This window comes from Triturus cristatus, chromosome 4_1, assembly GCF_964204655.1.
Source record: "Triturus cristatus chromosome 4_1, aTriCri1.1, whole genome shotgun sequence".
In the NCBI taxonomy this organism is placed as follows: domain Eukaryota; kingdom Metazoa; phylum Chordata; class Amphibia; order Caudata; family Salamandridae; genus Triturus; species Triturus cristatus.
Window position 1 is genome coordinate 801,897,519 of NC_140585.1, and position 26,577 is coordinate 801,924,095.

The 26,577-nt window shown below is 42.5% G+C and overlaps 1 protein-coding gene across 1 annotated transcript in view; it reads left to right on the forward strand.

Moving 5' to 3' along the window:
• SRGAP1 (SLIT-ROBO Rho GTPase activating protein 1) overlaps positions 1–26,577 on the forward strand; it is a 497,889-nt gene that overhangs the window by 325,050 nt on the left and 146,262 nt on the right. The window contains exons 5-6 of the mRNA XM_085653404.1: positions 18,884–19,066; positions 23,061–23,189. Of these exons, the coding sequence (XP_085509530.1) occupies positions 18,884–19,066; positions 23,061–23,189 (312 nt within the window). The remainder of the gene's footprint in view (positions 1–18,883; positions 19,067–23,060; positions 23,190–26,577) is intronic.

Genomic DNA, 26,577 nt, shown 5'->3' on the forward strand with positions numbered 1-26,577 from the left:
GATATCCAAACTGGAAGATGATGTGGACAGGTGGATACAGTTACCCGTATCCCTTGTGGGTAGAATTTCTATTATGAAAATGGTGGTAATACCACAGTTTCTATTTCTATTCACTAATATCCCCATTGTTCTACCGAGCTCTTTTTTTCGGGTCCTGACATCTCTGATGGTCCGTTTAGCTTGGGCTGGGAAACAGGCTAGAGTCAAATGGGAGATTATCACACTCCCATACAGCATGGCTGGATTGGGAGCGCCAGATCTAAAGCTGTACTATAGAGCTGCGCAAGGTGCTCATGCTCATCACTGGATACATGGTCCCACGGATGCCCCACACTTCCAGATAGAGAAGGTGGTGGCGGCCCGACTCCTTTGCCAGCGCTTCTGTTCAAGCCTCAGGATCGTAGAACAGGGTTACTTGATTCCATGAATGCGACAACGCGTTCCTGGCATAACCTTCTGAAATGACAAGATGGCGCCATACTTTACTCCCCAAAGAAACAGCTCGACTGGTGTTACTGGTTACACCCGTGTAAGGAACAAGGAGTGGTCAGGGCTCTGAAAGCTATAAACATCCACACGATAGGGGAGTTGTTTGACGAAGGCAAAGCAATATCATGGAATGCCATGATTCTGGACGGTCATACGACAACTACACTAACCCAATTTCAATTCCACAGGGTAAGACATATGCACTAAGGGAAATACTGGGCCCTGAGTTGGAAGAGCCATCAGAGGTGGCCCCGCTCACATATGTGATCAAAGCTGTATCGCCGATACGCACTATCTCAAGAATCTATAATATAGCGCAGGGCTATAGAGCTAACCACTACACCAAGGCTCGACTTGCATGGCAGACAGATCTGAACCGAGTAATTGATGACACAACTTGGAAGTATTGCTGCGAAAGCACGAAACTTATCTCATTAAACTGGCGTCATAGGCTCAAATTTTTAAATAGGGTATATTATTCGCCAGAGAGACTGTACATGTATGGTTCAAGGGACTCTGCGGCCTGCAGATTTTTAGCACCTAGCCTGGTCATGCCCTAGGATAGCGTCTTTCTGGGAATTGATTTTTAAGACACTTAGCGAGGTCACTGACACTCCACTTGAACCGGACTCCGCGCTTGCCCTACTGGGCTACTCCAAACATACCTAAGGGAATCAGACGTCTGGTGGATATGGGGCTTCTTATGGCCAGACTTAGGGTCACGATCTGCTGGTCTCGCGGCCCGACCCCCACCATGACGGGCTGGACTCGTGACACGACGTACGGTAGTACGCAAACTGAACACTATAGCTAGTTATTACCTCTCCGCGATCAACCTAAAAACATTTGGGGGCTTTACCAAGCTTACTTGACTGCCAAGGCAAACAGCGCGCACCCTGCCGACTCTCCTGAAGCATAGTCCGGGTGTAGGCAATGCAGGATATGTGGCTCGGGACTGACCGGAGTGAGGGACCTGGCCTAAGGACCCTCTGTTGAAGCCGCGGATTTAGTGTTAAGTATTAGTTGGGACAATATTTAACTGTAATGTAAAGGCTATTGCTGTGATTTGTTTAGTGATTTTGTGGGTACGGAACACCATGGGCCGCTGGACATGTCTCAACGTGCTGATTTCCATGTATTGTGTCTGAAATAACAAGAATGCTATGTCTCTGTTTTGATCTTTGTTCTCAATAAAAATAAAATTTAAAAACAAATTGATCGGCCAACCGAGTTTTGGGTCCAGGGATGTCAGTTGACTGGTTGGTTAATTCAGGTTGTGTTGTTGCCTGAACCTGTTGTTTAATGTCTAAGAGGGAGTATACTGCTGCATGACTGAGGTTGGTCGGTTTTTTGTAGCCTTATCTCCGAAGCTGCCGTCTTCGTTTGGTGTTTTCAACTGTGATTGTTTGGCTTTGTGTTTGTGTTGGTGCAGTATTGTGGTCTCCCCCTGAATGACTCCCAGTTGTTGAAAGAATTAAGCTTTTTGCAGCGGCTTGCGTTGCTGTTGGCTTCTTTGATGTTCCTTTTTCTAGTGTGGCAGTATTTTTATTGTCCTATAGTTCTTTATGCAAGCCCTCAAGCAGTGTGGACAAGATTGAGGGTAGTGAGGCTAGCTTGTCAACAATGGGCCCACAACTACATGCCAATTTGGCCTCATTTGAGCTCGGCTGATAAGTGAATTTATATTCCCCAGTTTTTCCCCAATCCCTCCTACAAAGACAGCTAAGGTGTCAAGTAGTGTCAATTGCAGGTCCAATTTATCGGACTGATATCGGAGGGTGTCACCTGTTTTTTGAATGGTGTTTAGTAAGGTATCCCAAGTGTTGGGTGGTTGACTCGGCGAGACGGTGATGTAGGTTATGGTCCTGTGGTTGGGTGGCGATGTGCTGTTTGCCGCATTGCAGGCTTGGTCTTGTTCTGCGTATTTGCTGTGTAGACATGAAGCTGAGTTTTTTGGAGAATATAGGAGGCAACAAGATCGGCCCACTCCTGAGACCCTAAGTATGAAAGTGCTTCGTGTTCACTCCCCAGGACTTCTAGTGCTGCATCGCACTCCTCATTCATTGCTTTTGAGTGTGCAGGTACAGGTGATATCTGCGAAGGACACTGACCGTCGAATGGCAAAGAAAAGGAGGGTATAAAAAAAAGTTTAATAATAATATGATCTTAACACAAATGCTGTTTAGAGTTGGGAAGAAGACCGGGAAGATAAGTGTTTATTTATTGATGCATTAATTTCAATTATCTAATAGAATGCCTGCAAATCGAAAGGTGCCTGCAATTCAGACAGTTCCTTTTAGGATGCACATCGACCTAATTCAAACAACGGTGGTAGAAACATGATGCATATATAGCGCAGTAACAAATTACTATAAATCTGAAAAAAACGATGCAAAGTAAATGCCTATTACTACTACAGAAAAATACTCAACGCTTACCCTAAAGCCACACCTAAGTTCTTTCTCTGGTCTGCATACATGGAAGGTGGTAGGCTGCCCAGCCGTCTGCTCACATAAGTTAGTCCCCAGGCATTGTTAAGAGTTGGGTTTAGATTATTGCAGGGCCTCAAACACTGGGCTGGCCGTTGAATATAATGAAAGGTCTGCATCCAGGGGGCATTACAGTATATGGCAGGCCTTGCAACAAAATTGAGAATTGTTGTGTTTTTTTCTTTTCCTTCTGTTTTATGTAAAGGCAAGGCAATCAATAAAGTGATTTTGAAAAAAGTCACCAAGATTATTTGTTGACTGGAGTGGGTGCCTAAGACCTTTGGGTCCTCAGTACATATTGAGGTCTTCACTAATAATACAATTGCACATTGGCGTTGAGGAGCTGTTGTGCGTAGACTGCTGGAGGGAGATTGTTCTTGCTGAACAGACTGCTGAGGTTCTGTCAGTGTAGTCTTTCCTGATTTCGTTGCCCTGTCCACCGACATACTGATCTATCGTTGGGTTGTAAGAACTACTCTGAATTCGGTCTATGTTCTGCTGCTCTTAACCTGGGTATTATCAAGAGGTATCATAACGTGTGCTTTCTTGAGACCCAGGAAGGGATGGGTGACCTCTTTCATTGTGATGCAGTAAATAAGAAACTAATTCCCACCTGTTTGTGTGGTTCTATAATTTAGTAGCACCGATGCCTCACAATAAGACGCACAATTATGAGACATACAGAGATAAACAAAATCTCTAAAAGCTAAATCTCTATAAAGGAAAAGACTTTTACAAAAAATAAATTATTAATAGCATGCTAGTAGGATAGCTACGTGATTTGGTGGTAATTTGTTTTTGATTTCTAAGTGTTCTGAACCCATTTGTGATAAGTGGCCCTATATATAAACCAAGTTATTGTGAAGCCAAAATAAATGATTAGCAAACGTATTGAGTAAAAGTTGTGTTGTGTCCTATCGGAAGTATAATCAATGTTGCCTGCTCATTCCCCATGACTTACTTGGGTATGATTGTTCACTGTTACAGTAGCTGATAGTTTGGATATTAATTTTAGGGAGCTGCATATAACCTGAAAGCAACAGGATGAATCCTATTGTGGGAGCTCATACTTTCATCTGACTGTTGTTGATATCTTGATGACAGTCGCCACCTGTAGTAGTGTGCTATTACAAACTTTACGTGGAAACGTGAACAGTTTTACATATGTATGCACTGACAACAAATGTTAAATAGCTACACATAAAATTAACACCAGATACTCGCATAAAATGGCTTTTCAGGACATTTATGGGAAGGAGAGGAGTTAGAAAGTTTGATCAACTATTAAACCTAACTTTAGTTTTACACTTTTTTTTAAATTAAAACAATGTATTATTTCATTATGATCATATGTAAAAATGCTACAAAACCAAAAGAATATACCCTGGCCGAATAATTCCAGTAAGAACAGTAAAAAGTATCTGACAACAAATATTATGATATTGCTTTACTTCTAAAACATGAACGAGAAATAGCAGATACATTATGAAAAGTCAATAAAAACCAAAGACATTGAAAAGATGCGAGGAAGATGTGGAGGGTGATTATTTTAAGGTTTTTAAAAAAACAAGAATAGCTAATGGTTTGATAGGGCATGTGATCTCAAATAGTTCAGGTCTGTCTCAACTCTCGAGAGCTGTGGATTATATGTTCTAGACTTTAAATATTCTCCATGACATTATAATTTTTTTTCAAATCTTTTTAGGTTACATCCACAGACAGAGTTAGCGGTCTATTGTCAAAAACCTATTGTGTACAATACCAATACTCATAGTGGCCTTTGTGTCAGTCCATTGCTTCTCAGTTGTTTTCTTTGTCAGTCTCATTTGATTACTTCTGTTCTTGTGTTTGTCCCTCCCCTGGAGCAAAGCTTCTTTACCATCCCCTCGATTGGAGGATGACATTTTTGCAATGCTGACATCAGGAAACTATTTTTCTCTTTTTCTTTGAGCATTCTCCCATGCACTGCTTTCCCTCTCACAAGCCTGGCTCCTTGAACTCTGCGTTGCTCCCAAGCCATCCCAGCTCAACCCCCTCTAGAACAGGTATACTTTTGCCAGGTATGATTAAGGAGGTGACTTTATAAGGTTGATTTCCTTTTATCTCTTGCCTTCCAGTTGTTGCGTGCTAGGCCATAGCAAACAAAGGCAGCTTTTTTGGTGTGTAGGAGGGGTAAGTTCCTGCACTCACTCAACCATTGTTTGAGCCAGAAGAGTGACTGCAAAAATGTCCGTTTCCCTGGAGCCCATAGATATGCTCCCAGGGTGGGCTGCTGCAGAGAACCAACTGCTAGAGCATTTGTTGCAGTTTCTATTTGTGTGGAAAGTAAATGGCAAAAAAATTCTTTACATTTTGGCACTTACTCACACAGTTGTGTTCTTTTTAAGAACATGCAACTAGTCCTTTGTTGTTTTTAAGCAGGATCACGTGTAGGAGGCTTTTTAAATTCTGTTCAGAATTTCCTATGTGAAATTTGAAAGATTAAACATGTTTATAACAATTGAAAATATGTAATTAATTCAGTTTTTAAATACCTCAATATCTGTATTTCATTTTCCTTCAGTATTTTGATTTTTTTTCTTTTACTTTTTTTAAACGATGATTTACAGACGAGCTTTGGAAAAGCCAATAGCTTAGCACCCGCATAATTTTCATTATAAAGGCATGGCTTTATCAAGGCTTGTTTTAACATTGTTATAAACGCTGATGCTGAAAGGCTTTTCTACCACTGTGTGACTGAGCTTTGCCTGTGATGGACAAGAGAATCAGTTAATACATATATTTGTTCATGAAGGGCGAAGAGCCGTGTCCATAAGGGAGGGGGAAAGCCAGTCATGTGCACACGTACACGAACAGTATTTAATGTGAGAGATTGGCTGATGCATCTCTGCTGGGAGAACCAGCCATGATCAGCATTCATATGAAAACACATTTATTCTGAAATGCTCAATTAGGAAAACAGTTAATTTTCTGTTCCTCTGTCTTTCATGTTCGTATGAAAAGAAGGGTGAGAACGAGTAAATAAATGTTTTTTCTTTTTTTTCTGAAGTGTATTCATTTGGTTTTTTGAGTTGTATTCATCAAAAAAAGTATTGTATGGCTCCAGCTTTGACTGAATAGATCATTAGTTGTTTGGTCTTCAACTGAATGCTAAATATACTAACTGGTACTGTTGCACCCGGGCAGAAGAGGGCGACCCTGTGAGAATCCCGTCTTTCTTCGAGTCCCTATGAAGGTGTTGAGGGCCTGATCACCTTACCAGGGAAATAAGGGGAAAACTGGGAAGAGAAAACAATCGAGCACTCTCTGGGGTGCTGCGTTGTCACGGAAACTCTGGATGGGCTTGGGTCTGGTAGTGGTCTGATGATGCTGTTGTGATCTCAGGTGGTAGCTGGGGGAGGTCTGAGTATGTAAGGGTTATGCCAATAGGTCAGTGTACAAGGATTACTAAACAGGAGTTAGTACAGGCGGGAGGTACCCACAGTCAGGAAGAGCAGCTTATCCTGATCCAGGGCAGTGTTGGCGGTAGTGAGGCCAAGTGTTCATCAGGATATCGGCACTGATCTCCAGGACGCCAAGGAACGGGCAACGCCAGGTACAACGACGGTAGATGAGCAGCAGGATGAACAGCATATAAACAAAACACAGAAGCATGGACAACTGAGGGATACCCAGAGGGACGATAGCAGCAAATGTGATAGGAAAGGACACTGGGTTGAGCATATGAACTGAGCAAAAGCAGAAAGCCAATGCAACCGCAAAATGCGTACAGGCAAAGCATTATGTGTGCGGTACAGCCAAGTATTGTTTCTACGGCGATTGACCTTCATGTGAACCCCTGACCCAATAAGAGCCCCCCCCCCGCACTGGTTAGTTGGTCAAGTGCTCCCAAGGTTCCATTGTCCAGCATTGCACCGTCTCTCATTGTAGGGAGGAGTGATCTGATGCTCTACTGATTGCAGAACACAAGTCTTTGTAATGTGTACATGCTTCTGTGACACCTTCCATCTTGCTCCTGACCTGAATCCTGACACTCTACATGACTATATGGTGATATACTATCCGTGATTTGTTTAATAATGTTTTCAAAATAATTTTCAGCCTTTTCTAGGTGTTGTTGCTGAATATTTTCACCTGTTATTCATCATTATTTTTTAACCAACTGAAGCTTTAAGAGTATAAAAAAGTGCACTGTCCATTCACTTTGGTTAAAGGTTGCGTGATGTCACATCCTGTGATTGCATTTTAGTTACAAGAGTGTGTGATGTGCCTGTGCTGCACTATGATGTGAGTGGCATGCTATTGCTAAGATTTATTATACATGCTCTTCAGCAGATCCTGATTGAAATGAACAATCCATATATGCAATTAGTTAATTGAGCTAGAGTATTGTGTCACTGTGATGGCACAATGTGTATCTAGCAGTTATTACAGAAGTCCTTGTTTAAGGTACCGTAAAGTGACAATTGTGTCAGACGTTTGTAGAGTTGTCTAAGAGCAGTAATGCTCTGAGGAGCAAAGTTATGCTCCATGAACACATTTTTTAGCATTCAAATGATTTACACTGCAGGCAGGTCCAGATTCTTTCCTTAGAGCCATTGCAAATGGATGCCATTGGACCCAGTTGTATCATATGGGGTTTACACACTGGACTATAAATGACCAATAATTGATACCCAATGAAATCAATAAGCCATTAGATACAAGAGCATCCCGTTTGCAACTGAAAAAGAGTCGCCTTTTTTCCATAGCTGTTTAGTTGATGTCCGAAAACCCCTATGCTGGCAATTGCAACTAACCACATGCAGCTGGTGATCTGGATTCTGCGAGGGTCTTCAGTTCCTCACTAATTTTGATTATGTTCCACCGCCCTGTTACCACTTCGATGTTGGGGCTTATGCCCTGGCTCTTTATTCCTAATATGTTAATGACATTTCCCGTTTAAGGCTTTATCCATGTCTGCATTGTCTGACACCAAATAAGGTCCCTGCTACGACAACTACCACTGCTACATTCATGTTTTGTGTTTTAAGAGAGCTCACAAGCATGGGCTGGAAAAGAAAAGACTAGAGCCCCTGTTTGACTAATTATTTATTTTCCTTTAAGTTTTTGACTAAGGACATCCTTTGGATTTGTAAGTGCCCCTTTTTCGTGGAATGTAAACCCCCTCTCCTTCGATAGTTACTACAGAGTATGTTTTCTTTGTGTCTGCACTCTGCACTACAGGTTTTGGAGCCCAGAAAAACATATGCAGCGGTAGGCATAGGCTTTCACACCTGCGGTAATTTTGTTGAGATCTTTTTTTTTTGCAATGCTTCTCTTTAATTTGACACTTGTTGTTATAATGCTCTAATGATATCTTGGAGAAATTGAAAAGCAACAGCAGAAGGCATCTGAATAGCATTGTTTGACAAAGCGTAACATTTTCCACCCCATTGTTGTGCTAACTCCTTTTGTTTGTGAACCGCCTTTGCTTGTCTGCTCTCAGCTATTAATCACATTATGCATTATTTCTGAAGTTCTTCGGCCTCTTCTACTCAATCTAATAACAAAATTAGTTACAAATATATGTGGCAGGCCTGCTTTATCATCTGTGATATAGACCACCCCAAACACAGCTCATGGAATCAACTTTCTAGGTTGCAAGAGACACAGGAAGCCATTTTAGATTTGCTCGCTTGGGACAAACACAACTGTGTAGTTTCTGTAATAGTAGCAGATATTCAACACAATTCCTATGAGGCGGTTTTCTCTGATTCTAAGTGGACCAACTACTTATTGATAGCTATTGTTTGTGTCTTATTGTCATCTAAGCTCTTTGCTACCACCAACGCCATCTGACGGCGATATCCTCTTCCTTTTCCTATGACTTCTAGTTGTCTTTCCTCAGGCAGATAAGAAGCCAAAAGCCGATGAATCATTCCTTCATTCCCATGTTTTTCCTCTTTATGTATGCGTTTTCGTGGTTTTATTATCTGAAATGAAAATTATTTGAACTTGTAAAAGAGCAGAAGGACATTGGGCCGGATTTATAGTTTGGTGAACTGTCGCAAACATGACTGACGTCCCGTCTGCATTATTACAAGTGCAGTGTATGTTAAGACAGTAGTAATAAGGAGCACGGGATGTCCACCAACTTTGTGATGGAGTAGCCCACCTGTCAAACTGCAAATCAGGCCCTTTGTTATTTCCAATCACTGATTTGTGTCACATCTTGCGATCTTTTCATTTGTCCCATATGCCATTTATGACTGCAGATGAGCCAGCTGTAGATATCGGTAGAGTTGTGCATTGGCATTTTGGCTTTCTCAGGATGGGCAGTAACATGCCACAAGGTTTCAGCCATCTAGAATGTAAATCATTTGTAGGTGTATCTGTGTGAACACAGCTTTAGCTCCCCCGTCTCATGTCCAGCATTCACTTGCAGTCTTGGAGTTCGAGGATACCGTCACATGCACCAGAACTCTCTACTACTCAACACCTGTTCGAGGTGTGGCCACTGTGAAGCCATGCTTTTCCACTGATCTCAAGCCTGTCATGTCTCCACACCTCTTATGACCCAGGGGGAATTACTTAATACAAGACAACAGGAGCCTATTTGGCTGTGCTCTTGCCGCTTTCAGAGAAACCAGGCCCCATTACTCGCTGTATGTTGCCACACATGTTTATGTAAGGAATTCAAAAACAAACTGCACAACATGAAATTAGTAATGCAGAAAATTAAAATGCCATCAAGATAACATTTCTGTACCTCTTAAGTTGGTTACACACCACTTTCCTTCAAGAAGAGCATTTTAAGCCTCAATCTCTTGAGTAAACTATTTTCTAAGCATTGACTCAAACACCACTCATATTGTCGCCTCTATTTGTTTATGGTCTCAGAAGAGCACAATACTTTTTTTATTTTAATTTAAAAGACGCCTGCAAACGAGTACCACTTTTTTGTCTATCACCGTGCTCTGTGCTTGATCCAAGTTCCTTTTTGTTCATAAGAATGTATCATAAATACCTTCTGATGTAATCCAAAGTGGGACGCGTTTCTCTTGACTCTTGCCCCAGAGTCGATAACTTACCACCTTGACTGTAGAAAAGACATGTTTACAGAATTACAGCGGTTACATAACTCTTAAATAACTCCTGAACCATATGACAAGGACAAATGTGTGAAGGGAAGAGGTTGAAAGGGGGAAAGTCTGGGGTGTGTGGGTGTTTTTTGGTAGAATCCAAAGTTGTGGTGCACTGTCAATGCGATCTTGGGGGTTTAAGTAACTCACAGCAGCAGGTGATGCTGACTACTGTTTACATTGATGGTGCCGGTTTCCCTAAAGAAGATGGCTGCCCAATGTTTACTATATGATTTACTATACCACTTCCTAGATAATCTTCATCCCTTCATTGATGGCTGCCAGAATCATCAGGATGTGCATGTTTCCCTGTCTGTGTTATCATTTCTCCACCTTGGAGTCCAGTTGTCCCAATCGACTTGGCTGCACATTGCTGAAATGCTCAGATCTCCTGCTATGACTCACTCAACTGTACTCTTTTCAGTAGTCATCACTGTTCAGCGGCCTGTATTGTTCTGTCCTCTTTAGAGCCAAATGACAGTATCATATTAATTAACCTTGCAGGCAGTGAATTTTGTGCATGTAATTTGTTTTTGTGGGTTTGTATATCGATTGGTCTTTTTGGTACCTTCATTCAGCTTTTAAATCAGTCTGTACAGGGAGACCTCCATAAGCATCTTTTCCTCTTTACCGACTGTCCTATCTCTCTGTATGCCACATTTATGCTTTTTCTCTGTTCTTTGCTCTCCCAAGAGTACCCGGTGAGATACTCTGCTCCGCTGTCTTGCGCCATTTTTATAGTCCCCTCCTTAACATTCTTCTTCGGAGCATAAATCTCTTCATTTACGAGGTTTAGAAAGGTAAATTCTTTAGGAGTTGAAAGCCAGTTTTGCTATTGACAGGAGTCATAATACAATATTTCTCCCAAACCGAGCAGTCTTCCAGTCTGTCAGGCTCTCGCACTTTTCGGGGAGGGGCGAATGTCACATGTGATCTGCTTGTGGCTGCCTCCTTTTACTTAAATACTCAATTGTTTAATCTTGTCATTGCTTGCAAGCCACTTGATGCTGCCTTTTTTACACCTTAAGGTGCCCTCCACTGCTTTTCTGCCTGCCCAGCGATGCTTTAGTTGGAGACCACCTACTTCTCCCTAGTTGAGACTATCTGGGGTCCACTCTACTTGCATACATTAATGGATTTCTCCTCCTGGTCCTCCTGGACCGTAGCCAGTCTAGGTTCTGTGCTGTGCACTGACGACCGCATGCATTTCAGTCTCTGGACCTATTTATCTTTGAAGAATCCGGCAGACTTACTAAAACTCTTTAAATACACACCAAGGCCCCAGTAGGAAAACCCAGTGCCACGCTGGACTTGACTCTCGGGATTATGAGATACAAGGCTGAGAGTCGGTGCTGCCTGGCAGTCTCCTCTCTTGGCCCCCGGCCTGTGCCCAGGTCAGCATCCAATGACCGCTTTGATGCCACTCGTTGGCACCAGTGGAGTGGAAGTTCATCCTACAGAGTGGAGCTTACTTAGGAGGCCATCTTGGCAGCATGGTCCTCACCCAGCTTTCTTAATCAGATAAATGGATTAGGGTGCCATGTGCATTATATGTTCTCAGCTTCGGGAGTGTTAGATTTGTGTAGTTAGGTAAAGCTTCCATCTCCGTGCCCTTGCGAGTTCTTCTTAGTGTTAGTGTAACTCAAATGCGCACTCCCATCATCACACTATTGATCTTTGCCTTGTGTGCTGGTTAGCCGCAGATGTAGCTACTTTGTGCCATTTTTATGTGTTGTAATTTATTTTTGTGGCATGCATGGTGCATCATGCCTGCAGCACAGAGAGCTGCCTGCCTTAGAGTACTATCCCAATGCTTTGCCACGAAGTGTTTTCATAAATGCCCCTCTACTTTCCAAAGTCATCAGGACAATACGTATTTTGTCTGTACCCCTTGTCCGCATTGTCTTCCAGTCAGGGTCAAACTGGGACAAAAATCTAGGCTTCGGAACCAAAATAAAAGTGCCCCTGATTAGCAATCCAAATCAATAAAAAAGTGGAATCAGCCCAGTTTTGAACTTGTAAACACACGCAGTGTGGGTCCTTTGCAAGGTCTGGGAGACTGCATGCATTTGTGTTAGCTGCAGGCAATGCTTGTTATAATAATAGGGACATCAACAGAAAAAAAGCCGACCTGGTAATAAAACAGGCCCCACACTGCTAAAAACCGTCCACATTCTGACCTGTCAGACCAGCCCATGGGGAACTGACTGATTGCCCTATGGGCCAGTCCAACCTTGCTTCCTGTAGTAGTTGGATAGTAGTTTATTTTCTAGTTTTCATTTCCTGACTCTGTGTGTGTCTCAAGTTTAGGTTTTTAGTTACAAGGGAAATAATGTTGTCTTTTCCAGACTGAAAAGGAAATCTGCAAAACAAAGATTTTTGTAAAATTGGAAAGGAATGCAAGTTTGAAACATTAAAGCAGCTCGGAGAGGCACAAATCGCCTCTTTACAAGTACACAAAATAAAATCAACTCAGAAGTAATATTGCTGTTTTCTTCATTTGAAATATGCTGCACAGCCTAAAAGAACAGCAGAAATGCTGATAAGGTGTAATGTTTCAGCTGAAATTGCATGAGGTGAGACGGCCATCTCCGTTTCCAGCCGGATGCGGCAAATGTGATCTTGCCGAAGATGTCTCAGGCAAGCATTAAGTGGGGAAACCCAACCTCTGTCACGGGGACAAGCCAGCATTGACAGAATGATGACCTAGCTTCAAGCCTTGGACAATCACTTGATGCCCAATCAATAGCCATTCTGGAGGCTAGATAGAGTTGCACATTGATAGGTTGCAAGTAGCGTACAGCAATAAGGCTGCATTTGTTAAATGGAAGGACCCAATGTATGGAATGTTTTCAATTGAAATTGCAGATAGAAATTATGCTGGAGGGGTGCAGCTACTCCTGCTGCGTGTTCACAGGTGAAATATTGTGAGAGTGCACTAGTCGATTTCTTTGTTTTCTAGCCCCCATAGAATGTACGTGGCTTGAAATTAACCAGCCATTGAGTTTTGTAAGCTGCCTAGGCTTGTCAGCTGCATTCCATTGACAAGTGCAAAGCAGGGCAAACCATGTCTGTGAATGCTGGATATCATTGAGACCGCCAGTGTTTAACCTGACATAGCCATGATGGAGATGGACTTGCCTTTAGAACTGTTTGACATGCGCGCACACACAGAGACGCTTGCATTGCTACAAACAGAGGCTTCTAACATACATGAGCAGGCTGAACAGAGCAGGAGAGGAACATACTCAAACATGTTGCAGCAGACACAGTGTCAGTAGAGCTTCTCTAGACTAGCATAACTAGAGCAACAGACCATAGAGCTGGACGGTTCAAGAAGGCTAGAGTGGTCGAGTATTTCGGAGGAGGGCAGATTAATTCATAAAGCACAGGTTTGTTTTAAGTGAAAGGAATCTGTGTTTGAGGCAGATGACTTTGATCTATTACGCTCTGCTCCCCACTGTTTTCAGCATCCATGCCCTGCATCGGGCTCTTCTCTAGTGCACATCCATGCCCTGCATTGGGGTCTTCTCTAGTCCGCATCCATGCCCTGCATCGGGCTCTTCTCTAGTCGGCATCCATGCCCTGCATCGGGATCTTCTCTAGTCGGCATCCATGCCCTGCATCGGGATCTTCTCTAGTCGGCATCCATGCCCTGCATCGGGCTCTTCTCTAGTCGGCATCCATGCCCTGCATCGGGATCTTCTCTAGTCGGCATCCATGCCCTGCATCGGGATCTTCTCTAGTCGGCATCCATACCCTGCATCGGGATCTTCTCTAGTCGGCATCCATGCCCTGCATCGGGCTCTTCTCTAGTCGGCATCCATGCCCTGCATCGGGATCTTCTCTAGTCGGCATCCATGCCCTGCATCGGGCTCTTCTCTAGGTCGCATCCATGCCCTGCATCGGGCTCTTCTCTAGGTCGCATCCATGTCCTGCATCGGGCTCTTCTCTAGGCTAAAAGACAAACCTATCTTAACATTTCACTGCGCTACCATCATATCCTCTACAGAAAAAATACAGCCCTTTTCAATTATATGGTCCAAGATCCTTCCAATTTTTTGAATTTATGTCCTTGTCAAGGGAACAAATGGCCCTCACAATCTAGCTATTTCTGTGATTTGCTCGGAGCCCTTGATTTTCAAACCCTCTCAGTCTTACAGTGGTGCCTATTAAAATAGTTTGGTATTCAGGATACTGCTGTATGCACACAACATTAAGTCTGCGGAATGCTTCTCTCCGGTTACTCTGAAAAGGCATCAGTTCCACCCCGCTAGCTTTTTAGGAGATAGTAAGGGCACACGACTGCGCCCAGCAGCCATTACCCTGGATGGACATCAGTGTGCTTGAAATGCAGATGAGCTTTTTGGCATTTAAGAACACCCCCTGCTTCCCAGCAGCGAGGACAGTGACAACCTGCTATTCCACTTCAAAACAGCAAAAGGCATTCAACTTCTTTAATTAACAACACAACACATGAATTATTGAATAGTTATTGCAATGCATAATGCATGATCTCAATGTTTTTCTTATAAGCACTCATCCTTAAAAAACAATCTTATTCTAAAAAGCTGTATAATGTTTTCAGTAACTTTCCACACATTCAAGTACATTTCTTGTCCGTAACTTCAATTTTTAATTAGTGACTTCATTACATGTAATATCAGAGTGCAACTACTGCTAGGGTACATTTGTTTAGGCTTTTTTGTATCTCCTTTGAGAGCAACTGTTCTGATATTTTAGCAGGGGCTCTATGGTTCTGTTGTATAGCTTCAAAAGCACTCATTCACCCCTTCTCTCCAGTAGCGATAGCCTTCGTCATCTGTATGAACCCCCTAATTACTTCTAAATACCTCTGTTCCCCGTCACCCATCCACTTATATGTTCTCTTGCAATTGCGTCTGCTGATCAATGATCTCCTTCCGGTTATCTCCTACAGTGAAACCCAAGGGCTGTTTGGCAGCCATAAGAATCCCATCACTTACAATTGTGTTCCCTAGGACCGATCTATTTCGAGAGATTGCATAACTATGGGCCTGATTTAGAAGTCGGGAGAGGGAAACACTCCATCACAAACGTGACAGATATCCCGTCCACCGTATTACGATCACATTCTATCCTATGGGGATCGTAATGCAGCGGACGGGATATCCCTCACTTTTGTGACGGAGTATTCCCTCCTCTGACTTCTAAATTAGGCCCCTTTGTCTAACATAACATCATGAACTCACTTGCCTTAAGCTGCTTCCAGGTGAGACAAAATGGTAATGTTCAGTGGCATAGCTAGGCCTTTTGCTGCCCGTGGTGTTCCCTGAGTTTGCAATGTAAGAGCAGGGGGGTGCTGGGGATTCCTGCCGTTGCCACCCGCGACAGCCACAGGTAAGAGCAGAAGGGGGTGAGGCCGTTGCCCCCAAAACTCATGCTGCCCGAGGTGAACCGCTTTACCCCCTTGCTACACCACTGGGAACGTTTAGATCTGTGGCAAAGTTTGAGAAGCACAGAAGCAGATAGGACACCTGAAAGACCCTCTACCAGAGTAAGAGAAATAGCTGCAGGCATCTGTCTAAGAGTGTTGGGCACTTCCTACAGCACATAGAATAACTAAGTCAAAATTTTGTCACAAGCTTTTACAAGTCATGCAATATCACTTAGAGTAGTTGTCTTCAAAATTTGTAACCCTGCACCCCCCCATGAGAAAAAGTCACCGTCCCCCACCAACATGTTTCACAATTATTCTTTTAAACTGGAAATGTTTAAATATGTCTAGACTTATTTAAACATTGCAGTTAACATGCTAATTCAATTTATATAAGTGTGTTTTTAGTCATACTTTGCCACCTCCGCTCAACATCTTGTGGTGTTCATAACATCAGTCCCCCTTATCATCCTCTCTACCGGCAATGAGTCAACCTCCAGTTCTCGTGTATACGCACAGCACACCTTTGAATACCACTGCTTGGTTTTCCTGATCCACTATTCCCTTTCTGTGCATGTCAAGGGCACTGTGCAGTACAGGTACTTAGCCATTACCAACTTTCATGACCCAGGTTCAGACTTCAGCCAAAGTGATTGAACAATGTTTCAGCATTTGCCGTGTAGCAATCATATACTTTACTCTTGTAAAGTTCAATTTTCTTCCACAGAATAGAAAACTATTTGTTTCTATTCTGTAAGGCCATTTATTAAGTGCAATGTACACCCGGAGTGGGGTCACATGGCGCTGTAGAGAGCCAAATGTCAGAAGTGATAGCAAACTGGGTAAAGATTTAAACAGGTGGATCTAATAACCAGGTTCTCACTCTATGCCTGCATTTTTAGAAGGTGAAATTCCTGTTTCAAATGCAGATGAGGAGAGTTACAGAGCTTACTACTTAGCAATCCAAAAGCTTTACAACACCAGTGCGTTCCTTGATGGAAACAAACCTAGATAAGGCCAAGTGAAAGATACTCAGAGGGACATGTCTGTGAATGCTGCTAGATGAGTTAAGCAGAGAAGGTCCACTAGGGTTGGAGGTAGAAGTTATCCCAGATATTTCCTTAAGGGAAAAGACTTAATTTTCCTAAAATAACCCTCACCCACCAAAAGGCCCCTTGGTGGCATGCTTCATCATCTGGTTCTTCCCGCCCGCTGCGCGACGAGGCGTGCTGCAACCGACGGAGACGTGGGAGCACTGTTAAGACATGGATATCCATGGAGCCACGGGCAGGCAGAGATTGCTGCGAGAGGGAGTAGCTTTCATGCAAGTGTGACTAGAAGCGTCCCTCCCCTCCCATTCAGAGCTCATGTGGCATCAAATATCTCATAAAAATATATGAATTAAACAAGACCATCATACTAGGTGGTTCCTGAAGCAACATACCTACTGGGTATTGTATAAATGAATTAATCATTATATAGGTATTGAGTGCACATACCTACCTGTTTGTTAGGAGTGATTTGAAGAAATCAACTCTATTCAGTCCTGACGAAAAAGCTGTAGGGGCAGGCTTTGAAACATGTAGACCTGGAGTCTCCACATACATTATTCTGTGCTCCTCCCAATAACCTCTTTTCAATCATATCAGCCACTAGACTAAATAAAGTGTATGTTCCTAGTGGTCAGGTATTTTTAACTTTCTGTTCACTATTCACTGACCCTGTCCACTCCTACCTTAGTTTTATAGTCAATCAATCAATCAAGCCCCACCTCTCAAAAGGGCTCCCACTTCTCCGTCGGTTGCAGCACGCCCCGTCCCGCAGCGGGAAGAACCCAATGATGAAGCATGCCACCAAAGGGCCTTTTGGTGAGTGAGAGTTATTTTAAGAAAATTAAGTCTTTTCCCTTAAGGAACTATCTGGAATAACTTCTACCTCTAAACCCTGGTGGACTTTCTCTGATTAACTCATCTCCCACAAGAGGCCAGGTCCACAACGTACCTCTCTCCTCTTTTTGATTATTACTGTGAATGCTGCTAGCAAGAAAGGGAGACCGGGCTCTGGAGAAAATGTGGTACATCCAACATAACATTTGCAAAAGTATCCACTTCTTCAAAGGAAACCAATGAAACGCCCAAGTTTTCCTGATCCTTGACCACCCACAGATCAGATACTTTGTGGTTTGAACCCGAGGGCATGGAGATGCTTGACATGTTTGGCTGCTTTTTACTCTGATCTTGCATATTTTCCCAGTGTCTGGAGTTTAGGAAATTGAGGTCAGAAAGATAACGTTATTTACTCTGTTTGAAGAAGCAGAGTTTGGATCACGAGTCACTTGGTTGCAGAATTGGCAACTTGGGCACAGCACTTCATCTTCCGCTTTATTCGTAAGGATCCTGCGTGTTCCTGAACTCACCCTTCACCCTGCTACTGCATCTGGAGTGATTTTCACCATAACCATTGAGCTGTTCAAAGTCTGTGGCCAAAGCAGGCTTTCAAACACAGATTTTCATCGTATACATTAGTTTTAAGTTGTTTTCTGAAAAAAAGATGAAATGAAGAATTGAGAGAGTGAAAGTCTCTTGGCTAGAGTATGAAGAAGAACTGAAGCATTTGCCTCCGTGATGAATTAATCTGAGGACAGAAGCTCACCATCCAACTGATATTACTCCCAGGGAGTGAGTTTGTGCTCTCCTGGCAGATATAATTTGTTGTTCAATATAGGTTTGGGATGGTAGGAGGACATATTTCCTCTGGCTTTTGTCACCCTATACACTTTTCAAAAACAGGAAGTGGCTGGTGCAATTTACCACCATTTTGTTCTACTTACACTTGGTTAATTTGGGTATAGATTTGTTGTGCTTGGTAACCCATTCTAGGTGGATTGCGAATCTGTGGGGTCTCGGCTAGCCTAGGAAACCCGGTTTTACGCACCCGCTCAGACTTAACAATTTATAATGTATTGTATCTTTGTGAATTGTGTATAACCTTTGCCTGCATACATTATTTGTTTGAGTGTAAAGTGTAAAATACACTGGAGATATCTTTGCGAATCTGACTGCTAGACTCAAGCACATCTACCACATCAGAGCAAGCCACTGGAAGTCAGTGCATATTTGAAGTTGTCTTTCAGTGGCAGAGTCCAGTTTCTGTCTATGATGACATGTCTTCCTTGCATCTGATCACTGCATCACCTTCCGCAATCCCCTGACACATTTTGCTTACTTCGCTGATGCATTGTGCAACTCAATATTGTGAACTAAGTCTAGTTCAGTTCAACTACGTTAATGAGTATTGAAGGCTTTTTAACTGTGTGAGTTTTCAGAATTTCTGATTTTCATAGTTATCTGCTACCTCATCCCTAGGTCATGAAAACGTACCACATGTACCATGCGGAGAGCATTAGCGCAGAAAGCAAGCTCAAAGAAGCTGAGAAGCAAGAAGAGAAGCAGATTGGCAGGTCAGGAGACCCCGCCTTCCATATCCGGCTGGAAGACAAGCACCAAAGGCGCAGCTCTGTGAAGAAGATTGAGAAAATGAAAGAAAAAGTAAGCCTTGGCGTAGGAGGTCTTCCAGGGCGCTTCGTATGATTTCATTAAGGAATTCATTTTCTGCATTAAAAAGTCACCATTTTTTGCCAAACTGTTTGTGAATCGATTATGTATGCCAGTTGCACTTTTTGTGTACACTAGTGGATAAGCTAATATAATATTACTTTTCTTAAGCCAGTCTTAATGCACCTCTTATAAACAGGTGTTTTGATTACTTAAGTGAGTCCTGAAAGTTGTAATTTTCTCTGTTTGTGTGTGTTACCTGGAGGAAAGCCGCTTATCACAGGACCAGCGGTGTTGGAGAGCTGCAGGTCAGAGGATGTGATTCGAGAGCTTTGAAGGCAACAGCTTTTCATTTCCTTCAATGGCTCCGCGTGTCTATAAATATCCAATAATGCGAGCACCTTAGAATGCACCATGTTGCCTGTTGGGTTGTACAATGGATTATCGACCCCCAGAAATTCATGGTACAAGAATATAGAGTACAGAATATCCAGGGACAAAGTATCGAAAAGTACGTACACGTATGGAAGTATAGATTTAGTATTCCTAACTTCACACCTATATACCTCGAAGATAAATAACCACAAAGTCACATATATGTGGAGTTAAGGATAGAAAATGAATACTAACTCACCTGTTGCTATTTCGGTTTAGATATTATGAGCCATCGATGTTCAGGTTTTGATATTCAGGCTGCATGTCGGCGGTCAGGCTGGCCGTAACATACAAGAAAGTCCCTTCTCTAAGAGGAAGTTGACAGCACCCCACTCAGTTTGTAAGTTGCAAAAACATCTTTATTGACACACAAATTATGTATGTGTTTATGAGCGAATAAAGATTTTTTGAAACTTACAGTGAGTGTGGTCAACTTCCTTTAGAGAAGGAACTTTCTTGCATGCATGTAAATGTTCACTGCCAATCACCCATCATGATCCAGCACCCCCAGTGAGACTGCACATGTGGCGGGGTCTCTGCAGCATCAGTGGAGAAAATACTCTTCCAAAAGCAACTGACGTTCACCCAACATACAGCCTTTAACATTGGTAACAGTGTTTGGCCTAAACAGACCTCTTTTTAACCAAGTGTGTCTGTTACTAAAGTGCCAGGAAATAGACAACGTGTCGAAGAAAATGCTACCGTATTCCATTAAAGAACAGACTACATTGTTTCACTACCTTGTTATTTATGCATTGTTGAAATTACATAATATCCATGTCCTATAGTATCTCTTTCCAATTGCTACTATATTTCATCACAATAAAATAATTACATTGAATAACACGTGACATATTTCTAAAAAAAATATGCCACCATATTCAAATGAACAAAAATTAAATCGTATCAACATGTTTGTTTGATCATTAATATAAATCACAACAGCTCAGTGGATCTGTTTACCTAGCGTGAAGTTTCAGGCAGTCTGAGAACACTATATTATGACTGGTATGGCATACTCTTCTACTGTCAAGGTGATGACTTGTGAGTTTAGCATGTCGTCATGTTTTGCTAAGTGATTAGGGTAATATCAGCATGTTTTGAGGCTGAGAAACAAAAAACATTAGTCAGACCATCATGTCTCAGTGAAATGTTTATACCTACTTCAGCCAAAAGGCTTTCTCTGTTAATTTTGATATCCTCTGAACATGATGGTTGGGTGGTGAACAACCAACTGCGATCTCTTGCTGCTGCACTTTGTTCAACAACAGAAATAACTTTCCTGCTCTTCATGCAATATGACGCAAACTTCCGGAAAGAGGGCAGGCATCTCTTGCTTGGGTGGCAACAACTTTAGGAGGAAGACTGTCGCTAGGGTGGAGAGTCTGGATGGAGCAGAAGATGCTGAGGCTCCCTCCTCTTCCTGGTGTATTCTCTTTGCGGTATTAAACTGAGAAGCATGCCAGGCATTAAGAGGTTTTATCATGCCAGGTGCTCCAAAGCAGAACCTCTTATCAGTACCCTGGGAAAACTCTCTGTGGTGCGGGTTGCAGATCCCACCTCTTCTGAGATATTCTCTTTCACCCAGAGCGATGGAAAAAGTCCTATAAAATGGATTGAACAAAGGTTCTCAGTTCCTCCTGTTCTTCCTGGGCTCTTAAACTCCCTTCTGCTATTCTCCAGATGCCATTTAATGCTTTGATCTTTCATTCAAAGGTCCACAGAAAGCAGGAATGGGGAGTTATATTTGGTATTTTGTCCAGTTCAACTGATAGATCATTTGGAAAAAGCTTGTCGCTTGGCACCCTGCAGAGGATAATTGTAAATCTTATTCTTCATACGGCAAAATGGATAAGTCAAGACTGGTGGTATGTGAGCGGGAAAACCCCAAAATAAGTAAAATGCTAAAAATCAAACATTGGACTTCCCTTGGCAATATTATAACCAACTTGAATGGAATGGAAATGCAGGAAACAATTGCATTGTTTACCTAGTAGTTTGGTTATTTGTGCTGTGCCAAAGAAATGTGCTGACAGAGCTCAGACTACTGGCTTAAAAATTCAACAACATTTAGAATTATCATATTTAATTAATGTATTTATGAAATATTAAATGTGTATTGTGAAACCTCTTTGGTACATTGAGCTGTCTTGGGGGCTGGCAATACATACTTACTAAATGTGCTAGAAACTCTAGTAAACTGTGAGTGTTGTATTTAATTGGTATTCACAATCCTTAGATGAGAAGTGACCTCCTGGATGGCTACCTGCTAATTATCGCAGGGGATGTTGAGCAACACTGTCTTGGAAGAGGCACTGTAGTGTGAAATGAAAAGTGTAGTTATTGCGCTTTTTACTACTCGGTACTAAGCCAATGTAAGATAGAAAGAGTTATAACTTGGTTTTTTTTTCAAAACACGGTGTTGGCGCAGTGGAGGAATCTTTGACATTAATTGTTTAGATGAAAAGCTCAAACATTGATTGTATTTTCAAAATAGTTGAAAGGTATTATTGTTTTTGAGATGTACAGTTTGTGATTCCAAGATAGTGTAGACACTCTCCATTTTTAAGATTTAGAACATATACGTAAATTGTAGAATGTTTTCTGAACTGAGCATTGCTTTGTTTTTAGGTTTCTTTTGTGAGTAAATACAGTTTATCTTACACATGAAGTTAAGTTTGATCCATATGCATACCTCCGGTGGACTGGTGCGTTCCACTTGAAATATGTTCTGCATAAAATGGGACCTACAGAGAATTCCTCTTCCTGTTTTGCATCTCCAAATCTCATACTCTTAATTAAGCGGAAAGTAGTGATGGAATGCTAATTGCCCCAAACTGCTGGTCATCTGGGGGAAGAATCAGTTGAATAGAGAGGTAGATGACATGACCGTGCTTTGAAAGTAGGCCACGCCATCTGTATTCTGTGCTCCTTGTGAGACATTAAATTGGTTGTAGAGCCGGTGATGTGAGCCGTGTGACAGAGTGCTTACTGGGCATTTGATAAGGCTGCATAAAGTCTGGCAAATTATTTAGTTAAAAGAAGCCTGTGCTTGTCACAAGTAAGTCTTGAAGGCCCAGCGTAAAGTGGCATTCTGTACTACTGTTGTCGACTAAGAAACCCAAAGGCCTCAGTTCCAATCCTGTTCTCCTCATTAGATCACGTCTTGAAATGCTGTTGCAGTATGCCCCTGTGCCTCTGTTTCCTTATCTATATAATTTGCAAGTTTTGGAAATCATGCTAAAAAGTGCTATGTATGTGTTTGGCTAGCAGATCCCTGAAAAGAACATTTGCCATAGGATTTTATTTTGATAAGCCCTAGTGGAAGCCTATCTGTATCCTCCCCCTAAGCAGCTTAAGGAGAAGTATATTTATAATAATTGATTTTGGATTTATAGACTTCTGATCAAGAGTAATTCTTGGAGGAAAGGGCATCTTCTGTTTCTATAGGGAGTTTTGTTTAACTCGAACAATCCATCCTTCTATGTACAATCCATTGTAATGATGAGTGCCCATTTACCATTTTTATTTTGTTTTGCGTTTTCCTTCACAGCGCCAAGCTAAGTACTCTGAGAACAAGCTCAAGTCTATCAAGGCACGGAATGAGTACCTGCTAACCCTCGAAGCCAGCAATGCCTCAGTATTCAAGTATTACATCCACGACCTATCGGATCTCATTGATGTGAGTAATTTGTTGATGATCAGGACCAAATTACAAAAATGTTTGCTAATGCAAAAATAAAACAGAAAGCACAGTTTACAAAATTTTGCTGCATGAGTAATAGTGGCTGAAGCAAATACTTTTTGACTCAAGGTAAAATAAGGACCTAACAGATGTCACTATCCTTGCCTTAAACACTTAATAAAAAGTGTATAAAGTGCACTTTTTTTGCTCTGAACTAGCGCGCTGAAGTTTTCCTATTGTAGCACGCATCACAATACAAAAGAGAGAACGGAATAAAAGGTGGATGAGGAATTCAGGCCCTTTGGTCTGTCTGGGCGCAAGGGTGGTGCTGCATAAGAAGTTGTCTTCGAATCGGAATGTCCAACTAAGAGCATTTTCGTGTCAAGCCCCCTGTCTTGAGTTGGACGTGGGTTCTCCCTCTCTTCCAATCTTCCCGGTTCAGGATAATGCCTCACGTTGACCCAGACATCCTGGTGGAACACACTCATTTCACATTGCAAACAGATGGAGGACCAGCATTGCTTGTGACCATTCCAAGTACTCCACTTTTTTTTCTCCATAGCTCGCCAAATTACTTGGCCACATGTTCGTATGGCGATTCGGATTATAGCCCGTGGAATAGCAGGGGTCTCGTAGTCTTCTGCAAGGCCACTGTGCAGCAGAAGCTGGCATCATTTCCAGTTCTGAACTCAGTCCTGGCAGTGCCAGGTACAGCCCGGCCAGTGCTTGCTGTGACTCCAGTGCTTCATTTGTCTTTGCCTCCATACCAGTTGCTGGGGTTCTATGGCCCTCTGCCTTCTACAGTAGCACATGTTTTCTGACATGATTGGCAAGAAAGTGTACCAGAACTCCTATCTAAAAGTGTGCCAGGTCAATGTAGATAATAACCTGTCAGGATGCCCCACTTGTTCTGGTGGCAACGGACTAAATACTTGCTTGCTCTTCCAAAATACTGCATAATAAAATTACAGGTGGTTTCAAATGAAAACAAACGGCCCACGAGCTGTCCCTCTTGAGGTGGCCATGAATTCTCTGCAGGTTCTCACTCTGCTGTTACAGCTTTGGCTTTTTTGTAAATGAGTGCAAGTCCTCCTTTCCCCTCTTGTTCATCAGACCAGTAGTGCACATCTCATTGGAGAATGTTTCTCCCCCCGTTTCCCTCCCCACTTCAGATAGGGTCTAGACCCCTTACTTAATATAGGTCTGTTTCCATGTCGAGCCATTTGTCAGCATTTGGTAGCAACAGAGATTGTTGTGTGTGATGGTCTCCTGTGTCGAGGCTAGCCTGACCCTTCTGAGGATGTCATGTGTGCATATGCATTATGCTTCTCACTGGGTCAGTAGAAGGAGGTCTAGCCTCCCTTACACCAAATCTTCCACATCTTTATAGGTGACAAGTCCTATGGGCTCAGCGGACCAAACTTGTAGTGGGTCTTCTCTTTGGCCCTCCTGGCACTCGGGTAACAAAGACTACTAATGCATCAGAATTTGTTTGGTAGGCCCCCATCACCCTCGTATGTGCACAACACCTGATCCTCAGTGTACTCCCCTTTTCAATGTAAAAATGCTTAAGTTGAAGACTGTCTTTCCAGCTGTAACAGACACCTGCTTATATTATTGATCCTCACAAACATCCCCAAAACCTTGCTTCCCATTGTTTCTAATTGTTCCACTCTTTTGCAATCAGTTCACATTCTTGCTTCCCAGCACCTTCTGCCACTGACATATTCACTATTTAACATTGAAGCATACTCACTCGCACTACTGACAGCACATCCTCAGAAGTTGAAGATCACTGGTCTCAGATTGAACCCTTGGAACCATCTTGAAAGTCACCCTCTGACAAACGAATGCATTGCACTGCTATACAAAATGGGAGCTTAGTGACTCCGCCGCTGACTTCAGTTACTGAGCTTAGTTACTTCAAGCCTGATGCACTAAATCATTTTCTGGTTGCAAACCCTGTGATTCGCATAATCACTGGGCTTGTACCCACGAAAAAACATTCTGAATGTAATAAACCCTTTTTGCAATATGTGAAAGTCTTTCTCTTTTGTGATGTATTTTGCAACAAGATGTATAAGTGGTTAGTGACCAAAGTCTTGATCGCAAATCATAGAAAAGGTTACCGACATCTCATAAAAGTTGATAACTGAATCACAAAGAGGACGTTGCACAACTTCCCCTGGAGCGTGTCCTGTTGGGTGACCCTAGAAGCAGGCAGTGATCCGGCTCTCCTTGCTGTCTTCCCAAACAGAAAACTTTTTTTAACCATCATCATTTCCTTTAAGGAAATCCTGCTTGGGAATGCAAACACAGGGACAGAGGTCTGCTGTCCCTGGTAGGCAACCCTCGCTCTCTCACAAATCACAGGCAGGAGTCACAAATTGCAATCTGCCTAATTACTTTTCATTATGCAGAACATTTGGGGATGCCCTGCGAATGGTAACTTTATGATGCAATTTATAAGTACATTGATGGAATCACAGAAGTAACACCTGGTTGCAAAACGTCTGTGTACAATTTCCCCCCACTAGTTGCGACCTGTCTATTAGTGCACAGTCCATTGGTTCCTGGAAGTTAGCAAATGGCAATTTGTTTGTCTCTCAATGCATCCCGTTTCTTGTTCAGTTTTCTATGTGAAAATTTAGAATTTTAAGTATCTAAAGCTTTGTCAACGAGATAGGCAGAAACATTTTAAGGCATGGGCAAAGTGGGCAGTTGCCCAGGGTTCCAACCTTTCTCACTAACCCAACGATCGCCCCGACCGTCACCCACCACCCCTGGTACAGTGAGTGGAACAGTCAACATTCCTTCCATAACAGCTGTGAGCATAAAAACAAGCTTCTTTTTCTCATTTGACAGCTTAGCATGCTTAACGGAAACATTTACTATTATTTCATGCTGCACTAAAAGGGAGAGAGCAGCACAGAGCCATATCTACTAAGACACTACATTGCTGCTCTCGTCTCTTCTCCTCCTCTATTGTAAGTCACCCCTCCACCATCTTTCTCTACCTCCTTCTTTGTAGATCTGTCTACCTCACGGTCTCTTTTTCTATCTCATAACTCTATATTTTATCAACCTCGACTCTCTTTATATCTTTCATGGATGTCCCTCAACTCGTGTTTTTACTCTACACATTTCTCTTTCTACTCTTAACTCCTCCATCTACTTTTCCTTCTTCTCTACTTCTCTGTTTAGCTGACCCGCTTTTTGATACCTCTTCTCATTTTGCTCTCTCACTCTCTTCCACGTCTGTTTTCCCTCATTTATCTTTGTCTTCTTCTAGCTATCGCTGCTTTCACCTCTCTCTAATTCATCTCTTTTTCTACATTACCACTCCCCAGTGGCGCTGGAGCTAGGGCTGCAGGAGGTGCAGCAG